This window comes from Eublepharis macularius, chromosome 6, assembly GCF_028583425.1.
Source record: "Eublepharis macularius isolate TG4126 chromosome 6, MPM_Emac_v1.0, whole genome shotgun sequence".
NCBI lineage: Eukaryota > Metazoa > Chordata > Lepidosauria > Squamata > Eublepharidae > Eublepharis > Eublepharis macularius.
The window spans coordinates 6,640,775-6,652,468 of NC_072795.1; the positions used below are offsets into that span (position 1 = coordinate 6,640,775).

The window sequence follows — 11,694 nt, forward strand, 5'->3', positions numbered from 1 at the left end:
GTTCGGGTCAGATCACTTTGTGGGGAAGGACTGAAATGATCAAGAGATGCAGAGAAGAATTAAGCAAGCTTAGCTTTCAAGACTGCCCGCTTGTTCCTTGGACCCTTCACTGGATTCTGCCCTCTTCATTTGAGGCATAATTCAGGCTTCCTCTAGTTCCCCAGCAGAGGCAAATACAGCCTAATTTTGTCTCGTGTGCAAATACAGACAAACATGGGTTTTGGATTTTTAAAAAAAGATGCCATAAAAATGACATATCCTGTCTTCTTACCAGCCCCGAGGGGATCATAAGAGAGTGCCATTTATTTATGCAACACTGATGTGAATTTATAGCTCTGGGCAGTAATTAGTTTTGGACAGGGTCCATTTTGAGAAGAGGGTGGAAGGCCAACGGGCCCACCCCGCCCTGCTCCAAAAGCGGCTGGCCAACACATTCCCTTGGCACCACTACCACACCACTCCCTTTGTGTCCCTCTCTGGGTTGGCAACGCAGTCATGCAATTCTCCACTGAGGCCTGGCTCTGATCCAGAAACTGCCACTTGCTAACTTCTGCTTTGTAACAACAGCAAATACAGTTTGAATGTAGCGTTGACTGTACAGTGTCCAACAGCCAGTCATATTACACACACACACACACTCACAGAGGAAAGCCAGCTTTAAAGGTTCAGATAATATGTCCTGGGGAGCAGAGCTGGGTGGAACGATACAAAACCAGATAACTTTTATCTGGGTTATATAGAATGCTAACAAGCACATATCATGATCCTCTCAGCAAGAGTTTTAAAACATAAGCGCCATTCTTCCAGTTCAGGCTGCCCTACTATCAATGTGGCATTGAGCCTATGAAGAGAAAGGGAAAGAAACAGAGCGAAAGGCCAAAAAAAAGGGACTTTTTCTTTGCTAGCCTAAGAGCAAGAATCCAGCAGGCTCCAATTCTTTTCTTTCAAAAAGCCCTGCTCTCTCAAAGCAAACAGTAAGAGCATTCACAATGCAGCTACCTCTATGGCTCCGAGCTTAACGCTTCCCTGTCGGAACAGTTTTGCTGGACAGTTCCATCAAGGCCAAAAGAACCAAGGTGAGCTGGTGGCAACAGTGACACAGAGACAAAAAGCCCTTGGACACTGCAATTGGGTAAGGAACAAGATCTGGAAGCCATTAGGCAAAACTCTCCAAACACACTTAGTGGCCAGTGCTAATTGAAGGGGAGGGTTGCCCCCCCCCCACCCCCAGAAGGATTTCCTGCTCAGTTTATTTGCAATTCGCACCTTGCCGGTCAGGCATCCCAAGTACTGTATTTAAGCCTTCTCCGATTCCTGCCGGCAGTGAATTATCTTAACTTATGAGATCAGGAGGTGGGGAAATGACAGGCTATAATCTTCTTTACAGCAGGGCTCTCTGGAAAGCACCGGAACTTCAGCAAGGGAAGTCATAAAACAAGAACTGAAGAAAGCTACAGCGCTGTTAACTTCTCACACTGAACCCGGAGTTTTACTGTGAGGGTTTCTTTCAACCAGGAGCTCCTTGTTCTCATGGCTGAAGAGGGAGACATGGTAAAAAGCTCAGGTAAAAAGCTTTACAGATAAATCTAAACAAGATACTAAATCACATAAAAATGTACTAGTCCATCTGCCCACACATACACACGTCAGTCATTTTCAGCTTCGAAACAATCCGGGCAACTTTCCTGCACGGTGACTTAGGAGCAATCTTTAGTCACCATAGGCGAGCCACTATTTAGAATCCTGGCTCAGTTCACCATTTTTAAAAAATTTACCTGGCATAAGTCCCACTAAGTGACCAACAGTGCAATCCTAAAAAGTTACTCCAGTCGAAGCCCATTTAAATCAATGGGCTTAGACTGTAGTAACGCTTCTTAAGGATTGCATTGCAAGACCTCTAATATGCCTAAAGGAATGCTGGATTGTGGGCTCTGCAAATTTCTCATAAAATGTCTTCATCCGGCACAGCCAAGACATTCTCTACAACACTTAACTTGGTCCTAACAGAACTACTCGCCTGCTCCCACCCCACCCCCATTTCAAAAAGCAAAAAGTTTTCAAATGCGACCCAAAAGAATCACAAATGCAGTTGTGCAAAGCATACACATTAAATCCATTTATGGAACTCGTTCTTGGGGTTTTCAGGCTGGATCATAGAGTGGGTGGGCTTCATCCCAGCCACAGAAGTTTTGAATAAAACTTGCCCTTGTTTAATAGAGAGCCCTCACAGCTAGTACATGTCCGTTCCCAAGCTACTCAAAAATGCCACCTGCTCTCTCAGTGGCAACACAGCGAAATATCTAATCTATCTACATTAATCTTGGCAACAAGAGCCACATTGACCGGGATTCCTATCCGAGATGGAGGTGCCATCCCCTCGCAAGCAGGAAGACTGCAATTCTTTCTCACTTGGTTCCCCTTCAGTTGAAAGTTCCGTGTTCTCTTTGCAAGGGCTGATACAGGACGCAGGGGCAGCATTTTCGGCCACCTTGCCACCTTGTCAAAGGAGGAGGAGAGAGGGAAGAGCCCAATCCTCCCCACACACTTGTTTACTTTGAAGTAAGTCCCACCGAGCATTCAGAAGTACCAGCTTTGGCTTTGGTCAGTCACCATCTCTCCCCACCGATGCCCTGACCAGATCAGGCTGTTCAGTTCTCGTGAGTTTTTTGCACTCTTGTCTCCAAGTTTGTAGCTTGGCACATTTGTTCAAGTGTCCAGGCATGACTGGCTCTGCAGGCATCTCACCGCAATGCTCCGTCTCTTGTTCTTGGCACGCTACCTTTGGATTATGAGGATTAATCCCGCAGCGGCTCACATCTGGAGACTCCTGCCAAGAGTCTGGGGGGAGGGGCTGGACTGGATGACCTTCTGGGTCTTTCCAGATCTACCATTCATTTATATAAGCCTAGCAGACTGCAGAGCCACAGTTTACCTGGGCAGCAAAGCAGTAAGGAGATGCCAACACATTTTTTTGTGTCTCCTGCAGCAGGCACCTTCCGGCCAGAAAAAAACCCAAGGCTCATTTGCCAGAGAGGGGCAAGTTTCAAACTGCGAGTTCAAGTTGACCATCTTTACAACTAGGTGGAACAGTTCCATCAGCAGGGCTGGCACCTTACAGGGCACCAAGGTAAGAACAACTCTATGCCAGGCCCCCCCTTTGCACTGAAAACGGCCATTCACATACGACAGCACGGATCTCTCATCAGAAATATGACAAGCACTGATTCAGTACAAACCAAAGCAGAGTTACTCCAGTCTAAACCCACTGATTTCAAGGGGCACAGATTGGAGTAACTCTTTTTAGGATTACACTGACTGAAACCTACTTTCACCAGAAAAATACCACATTTACCCTAAACACTGAGCCCACAATTCATGACACACCATATATATTTCCACACATTACACGCCAAGCTAGAAGTACAGTATTATGAGCTACCATAATTCACCAACAAAGCACCTCAACCTCCTACAGCCATCCTGCCCCAACAGTATTTAGTGTACCGTATTCCCCCTAATCAGTGCACCTCATGCCATTCTGCATCACCCCCTTGTCCATTACCCACTCTGGCGCTCCCCCACAATACTGAATTACTATATCTCCCCCCCCCCGCCCTCTGGAGACCCCATTACCGTATTTCCTCCTATGGTGCTCCCTCATCATACTGCATTACCATGTTGCCTCTCCCCTAGACCCCATTACTATATTCCCACCTCTGGCTCTGCCTCCCTACACTGCATTACCATATTTCCCCCACTGGCACTCCTCCACTATACCGTATTACCTCCTCCAAAGACCCCCAACACCATCTCCCCCTCTGGTGCTGCCTTCCTATACTGCATTACCATATTGCCCCCTCTGGGGCTTCCCCACAATACTGCATTACCGTATTTCCCCCTCTGGTGCTCCTCCAATATACCATATTACTGTCTCTGGAGGAGACCCCCATTACCGTATTACCCCTTTGGCGCTGCCTTCCTATACTGCATTACCATATTCTCCCTTTTGGTGCTCCCCAGCAATATCATATTATCCCTCTAGAGACCATCATTACCGTATTACTCCTCAGGCGCTCCCCACAAAACGGCACAGCCTTATTTCCACCTCTGCAGCTCCCTCACAATATGGCATTACCATATTCTCCCTTCTAGTGCTCCCCCACAATACCGTATTCTCCCCTCTGGAGACCCCATTACCGTATTACCCCTCTGGCGCTCCCCCCACAAAAACACATTGCCGTATTCTCCCCTTATGACGTCTCCCCCCTCACAACCGCATCCCTCCTTCACCGCCCCCGCCCCCGTCCCGCGCTCCAGGCCGGATACAGCTTGAATCCCCTCAGGATCTCCTTGGCCCGCTCCTCCTGGTCCGACATGGTCCCGCGCCGCGCGTCCGAGCTGGGCGCCCCCCAGCCCGAGCCGGGCTGGCTGGCAGGCCTGAGCGAGGGCGGGGGAGAGAGAGAGAGGCGAGAGCGCGCCGGCTCGGACCCCGCTGCGCCCGCCACTGCCCCGCTCGGCCAACCCCCCGAGGAGGTCCCGGCGGCGCCAGCCAATCAGCGCGCACCGCTCCCGCCTCCCGGCACGCGACGGACAGCGCCGGCGACCAATCCGCGCTTGGCACCGGGCGAGGCGGCCGCGCCCTGCTGGTCGTTAAGGAAGGGACGCGCCCCCCCGCTAGCAACGCCGGGCGGCGGCCGACGGGTGTCGCCGCAGGACAATCTTCGCCGAAAGGAGGAGTCGGAGCTGGTTCGCGCGGCGCAGCCTCGGCCGCCGGGGGCGCTGTCGAGCAAGGGCGGCGGCGCCTGCGGCGGAGAGCGGCCCCTGGCGGCCAGAGGGAGAAATGGGGCCTGCGAAGCTCGCCGCCCTCGACACGTGTGGGGGCTTTCACACGGTACGGTTGCGGAAGCCAGGATCCGGGTTACCCACAAGGGAAACCTGGTGGCAGCGTTCTCCCTGGCTGCGTTTTGATTTTTAGAGGGAAATGAAATCTGGGATTAAAGGCTCATGATGTAGGTTGCCAACTCCTGGTTTGGAAATTCCTGGAGATTCGGGAGTGGAGCCCGGGGAGGGCGGGGTTTGGGGAGGGACCTCAGAGGGGTCTCATGCCATGAAGCCCACCCTCCGAAGCAGCCGTTTTCACCACCTGCTTTATGGAAGGGGGAGATGGAAATATTTGTCTTTAGCCATTTTTATCTTTGTGCATTTGTATGGGAAAGGAGATACTTTGCTTATTGTTTTTATTTTATTTCATAGAATCATAAGAGTTGGAAGGGGCCATACAGACCATCTAGTCCAACCCCCTGCCCAGTGCAGGATCAGCCAAAAGCATCTCTGACAAATATTTATGTTATTTATAGTCTGCCTTTCTTTTTCTCTTTTTAATTTTTTTTTATTTATATGGTTTTTCCAAACACAAACTTACAACAAACTTGTTTAATATACAGAAATCCATTTTGTCATGGAAAACAGCATTCAATAATAAGAGTAACAATAATACTTAGCAATCTTGAAAATAACATATCATGACAGTGCTATGAAATTATGTACAAATGGATCGAGCGCATCTGTCTGTTTTGTATTATGTGAGTAATATAGAAAAGGCAACTACTGTTCGAGGAATCTTGACTGGTGGTGTAGATTATCTAGAGACTGAAGGTGCTCTGGTTACATAGTGTGAGATTAATATAGTCAGTTTCAAGAGCATTTATTTATTTTATGACACTTTTAGTCTGCCTTTCTCACTGAGACTCAAGGTAGATTACACAGTGTGAGAGTACTACAGTGAATTTCAAGAGATTTCCATAAACTATGCCATAGGATATATAAATACGATTTTGCAAAGACATAGCATCAGCAAAAAATCCAATACAGAGTTGAAGAAATGCTGAAACATAAGCAATTCTAAGATGGATATTAAACATAGAACTATCCAGTAGGATTGTATTTAAAGGAACAGATAGCACATAGCAGCACATAGTAGTGAAGTCTACGGTCCCTGTCTTTTTAGTGAAGCATCTAATAGACCACCTTCTTACAATACAGCTCTCCTATCTGAGTAAAAAGCCCTCCTGAATAATTCAGTTTTGCATCATTTGTGGAAAGCCAGGCGAGAGGGAGCTTTCCTGACCTCCTCTGGCAGGCTGTTCCATAGAGTAGAGGCCACCACAGAGAATGTACAGGTATGGGCAGCTCTCAATTTCGCTCATGTGCAGGGTGGCACCTGCAGGAGTCCCTGTTTGGAAGAGCGAAGCTGCCGTGGAAGAGAGGTGGTCCCACAGGTATGCTGGACCAAGGCCACGAAGAGCTTTGTATGGAATAGCCAGTACTTTGAACTGAGCACCATAATTGATAGGTAGCCAATGGAGAGACTGCAGAATGGGAGTGATATGCATGCTCCCGATAACAGCCAAACTGCTTAACCACTATGCTACAGGAGCTCATAGGGTACTTGTAAGCAGGGCTTTTTTTCTGGGAAAAGCGGTGGTGGAACTCAAGACCACACAATGATGTCACTTTGGGTCAGCTGGAACAAGGAGGGAATTTTTTAAAGTTTAAATTGCCCTTGGTGAAAATGGTCACATGGCTGGTGGCCCCACCCCCTGATCTCCAGACAGAGGGCAATCTAAACTCCCCTCTGTCTGGAGATCAGGGAGCAGGGCCACCAGCCATGTGACCATTTTTAAGAGGTGCCGGAATTCCGTTCCACCGTGTTCCCGCTGAAAAAAAGCCCTGCTTGTAAGGAAGAGGGGGAAGCAGAGGAAATATTTCCTTTCATACACAAATAAAACTCTTAATTGGCTCAGTGAAGGAGCTTGTCATGAGAGCCAGTTTGGTGTAGTGGTTAAGAGCGCGAGACTCTAATCTGGAGAGCCGGGTTTGATTCCCCACTCCTCCACTTGAAGCCAGCTGGGTGACCTTGGGCTAGTCACAGCTCTCTCAGAGCTCTCTCAGCCCCACCCACCTCACAGGGTGTTTTGTTGTGGGGATAATAATGGCATACTTTGTAAACAGCTCTGAGTGGGTGGGCATTAAGTTGTCTTGAAGTGCGGTATATAAATCGAATGTTGTTGTTGTTGTTAGAGTCCTCTTTCTTTGCGATTCAGACTATTGTAACCACTATGGAAACATTTCTAATAAAAAGGCAAAAAAAATGTGCTGAAGTTTGTGCTGCTAAGTTCCACTTTCAGCTGCACTGGATTTACTGCAGAAAACCCATCCCGGGTTGAAGCAGCATTAATTTGCAAGGACATGCCCTGACCTGAATAGCCAAGGCAAGCCCAGTCCTATCAGATCTCAGAAGCTAAGCAGGGTGAGCTTTGATTAGTAATTGGATGGGAGACCTCCAGTGAAGCCCAGGGTCACTATGCAAAGACAAGCGATGGCAAACCTCCGGTCAGTCTTTTGCCTTGAAAGCCCCAGACGAGGGCCGATTCCAGATGACTAACCTTAAGGCGCTTCATGCCACCCTCTTCCGGATCGCGACGGGGAAAATGCGAAATATCGCGTTTCCTCGCGTGAGTTTTGCGCGATGACGCGCAAAACTCGCGCGAGGAAACGCGATATTTCGCATTTTCCCCGTCGCGATCCGGAAGAAGGCGGCATGAAGCGCCTTAAGGTTAGTCATCTGGAATCAGCCGAGGTTGCTTTAAGTCAACTATGAATTGGTGGCACTTTCTACCACCACCAGAGCTATGAAAAGAAAACCACTAGGGTGCCAGTATGAGGACACCTGGAAGAAAACCTACAATTGGCTATCTTATTAAGCAGGCAGAGCATATTATAGGCTCTGTTGCCTGGCCAATGAAAGAAACACCCCTCTTGTAAAAGCTCAAAAGACAGCAATGAAGATGAAGCTTTTGATAAGACAGGTTTCTCTAACTGGAGGAAAACATTAGAGGGATTACAGTGCCATCAATATTCAAATGTGCACCGCACAGCTGTTCAGGCTAGTGCTGTTCTTAAAGGCGGGGTAAATGTGCATGCCATTTGGTCAGAAGGGAAACAGAAACAAAGAAAAGTAGCTGACCTGGATAGCCCAGGTGAGCCCGATCTTGTTAGATGTCAGCTGCTAAGCAGGGTCAGCCTTGGTTATTCATTGGATGGGAGACCTCCAACGAATGCCAGGGTTGCAGAGACAGGGAATGGCAAACCACCTCTGATAGTCTCTTGCCATAAAAACTCCAGCTGGGGTTGCCATAAGTCAGCTATGACTTGAGGGTACCCCCCCCCCCCCGCACACACACACAGAAAAGCACAGCTGAGTTTTATCCTTTTTAAGATGCTTTGCCCGTCAGGGTCTGGCTGTTCATAGTCATGTTGAGTCAAATCTTAGTCCGCTCTTGCTGCCGACGTCCCTGAGCTGAAATTACAGTTGAATCATAGAAATAAATTTCACCTATTATGAATGTTTAAAATCATGCCTCACAAAGTTCTGCATTAGTGAAAGGAACTGAAGCTGTTTTCTACAGTATCATTTTGGGTAACTCAGATATTAGCACAAAGAAGCAGGTTTTGTTTTGCATTCACATTGCCACGGAGAATATGTCTGTTGAGGATTTTTTTTCTTTTTTTGGCTTTTATGACACTGATGCCGTGTCTAAAATGGGTTTTTACTATTCTGAAATACACGGTCTGTTGATTTAATCTTTTTCTTGATAGGTGTTGTTCCCAATGCTATGCTGGAACCTCAAATGTAGCTGGCTGCATTCTTGAGCTGTTGTCACAAGGCCCCTTATGTCGTCAGTTTTGCACTAGAAATCGTTTCTTCTGTTATCGTTATTAGAACGGATTCTCCCATCTTTTGAAGACTGCTTGCGCTTCCAGTCAGTCACATTAAAAGGAAAAAGCACAATTCGATGATCAGTCAAAGTGCCTCCGGAAACGGGGCCCTAAAAATCACGCCCCCTTTTTTTTTTAATTCGCATATTTGCGCTATATCATTCTTCTATTATACCAATGTTGTGCTGGGCCAACCCAAAAGCCAACCATGATAGGTAGCAGAGGTTTCCCGCCCATGGCAGAATAGTGCTATAGCGCTATAGCGCCATAAGGGTGACTTTAAAAAAAAATCACTTTGAGGCTTAATTGCAGGTCGTGCTGGGGCTTGTGGGAGTGTAAGGCAGGAGAATCAGTGTTAGGTGAGACAGATGATCGGGGAGAGTGAGCGTTTTGGTGTTGCAAAGTGTTCATAGTCGATCCAGGGCATTCACATGGAAGTGGATAAAGACGACATAAAGAGTCACAAAGCGTGAATTGGGGAGAATGGTGAAATCGCAAGAGAGCCGGAATAAGGTGAGCATTCAGCGGGAGATGGCACTAGTTTGGCGCTAAATTTATGGCCGTGTGACGACGGCCTTGGACTGCAGGCACCCGTGAAGCAAGAGCACTCTATGTGCATTGGGTAGGCCATGTCTGTAAATACATGCCAGATGGCCAGTTTTTCCATTTACTGGCTTGACATTCAACAGCAGAATCTTAAGGCCAAGGTGCCCAGCCTCGGTGCAACTAGGCCTGTTGGCCAGGAGGCAGACTTGAAGGGGAGGCCAAACTGCAGCCAGGCCTCCTCCTTCTGGTGTAGCACAAAAAGGGCACGTAGTGGATAACAATTAGCAAACAAAAGACCTACCACGGTCAGGTCTGAATGACCCAAAATATTTAGAGGACACCGTACAGCTGAAAAATAACACACTCCTTCTAGTAAACTACCGAAAATATCTCTATATTATCTAAACAGCTGGGTGTTCATACAATCAAACAGCAAATGTTCCAAAGATAAATACAGTTAGTCAATAACAGATTGATTTGAGCATCAAAGAAATTACACTCCCGTAGAGAAGTCCAGATTCTCCAAAGTCCGTACAAAATGAAAACGGAGACCAAGCTCTCTTCTTTATATTCCTTCAAGGGAACCCGAAGCCACAAGCAAGCAGAAAGCCGACTCCTGGATCGGTAAATCCACAGTGGATGCAATGAACATACGGGAAAAGAATCACAGCTATCAACCGCTCAACAGGGCGCAAGCTGGATTCCTGTTTCGGTGTAGCTTTCTCAAGAGCGTTGATAGACAGCGGTAATATTTAAAAATCATAATAAACGATACAAAGCTCAAATACTCTTTTGAGCAATATATGATATGAATTACATGGTATCATTACTTACAGTTCCAAATGCAAAAGCAACCTCGCTTCTCTAATCCCAAGTGGGAAACCCAGATACCAGGTGAAACTAATGAATGGAAACGTCCTATATATACCCAAATAATCAGTGAATAACAAGAGCCCTGTGGCACAGAGTGGTAAGCGGCAATACTGCAGTCCAAGCTCTGCTCACGACCTGAGTTCGATCCCAGCTGAAGCCGGGTTCAGATAGCCGGCTCAAGGTTGACTCAGCCTTCCATCCTTCCGTAGTTGGTAAAATGAGTACCCAGTTTCCTGGGGGTAAAGTGTAGATGACTGGGGAAGGCAATGGCAAACCGCCCCGTAACAAAAGTCTGCCAAGAAAATGTGATGCGACATCCCCACATGGGTCAGTAATGACTCGGTGCTTGCACAGGGGACTACCTTTACCTTAATCAGTGAATAGTACAAAGGTTTAAAGGTACAGTACACAGCAACAATCCCAAACCTGAAGGCTTATAAGAGAAAGCACAAATTCAAAGGTAGCATGACTAGTCCAATACCTGATTCAAACCTTGAGGAGCCACAGTGTCTAACTTAAAGATCCAAAAGGACTCCTTCTGCAAAAGTTCTCGTTGTATCCCCCCCATAGGTGATGTTTTTACTACTTGAATCACAGAATATCTAAGTTCCCTGGGTTCTCTATGGTAGCTTAAAAAATATTGCACAAGTGGTGCTTCCATCATCTTATTGCGAATTACAAGGGCCTTGGATAACATAACGTAAACGACATTTGGTGTGTTACAGGTAGAAAAGTCTTTGTGGGAATTCGTTCTTTGTCCATTGCTATTAACTGTCAATGATTTCCCTTCTATCACCAAGTCACACACATTGCATTGCCAGCATTTAAAGTGTCCCGTTGGCTGAGTCATGGGCCTGGTCCAGCTAAATCACAGCCATCAAGGTGTTGGAATATAGGTTGCAAGGTGTGACATTCAGTCTTTATGGGGTTAATATGCTTACCCAGTGTGCTATTGTTTGTATTGACCTGGAAGGAAAACCTGGCAGAGAACCAATAGCATAATCCAGGGCTTTTTTTCAGCGGGAACGTGGTGGAACGGAGTTCCGGCACCTCTTGAAAATGGTCACATGGTTCGTGGCCCTGCCCCCTGATCTCCAGACAGAGGGGAGTTTAGATTGCCCTCCACGCCACTGGAGCGGCGCAGAGGGCAATCTAAATTCCCCTCTGTCTGGAAATCGGGGGGGAGGGGGGGAGGCCACCGGCCATGTGATCATTTTCGCCTAGGGCGATTTAAACTTTAAAAACTCCCCCCTTGTTCCAGCTGACCCAAAGAGATGTCATTGTGCGGTCCTGAGTTCCACCACTGAATTCCACCGCGTCTTTTCCCAGAAAAAAAGCCCTGGCCTAATCTCATTCAAAGCCTGGAAAGTGAGATGTGTTTGTAAACTACTATTGCTCAATGGATCAGGTGATTTCCTTTCTGAGGGTCAAGAAGGTCCCCATTACTGGTGTGGTCTAAGTTTGTACTCCATAGTGTCAAGATGTAGCTGATAGGTT

At 47.3% G+C, this 11,694-nt stretch overlaps 1 protein-coding gene across 1 annotated transcript in view; it reads right to left on the bottom strand.

The window, feature by feature from the left end:
• The window catches only part of PDE6D (phosphodiesterase 6D), a 44,653-nt gene extending 40,157 nt beyond the window's left edge, over nucleotides 1–4,496 (bottom strand). Inside the window, exon 1 of the mRNA XM_054983369.1 lies at nucleotides 4,327–4,496. Coding sequence (XP_054839344.1) covers nucleotides 4,327–4,376 — 50 coding nt within the window. The 5' untranslated portion in view covers nucleotides 4,377–4,496. The remainder of the gene's footprint in view (nucleotides 1–4,326) is intronic.
• Nucleotides 4,497–11,694: the final 7,198 nt, after the last annotated feature.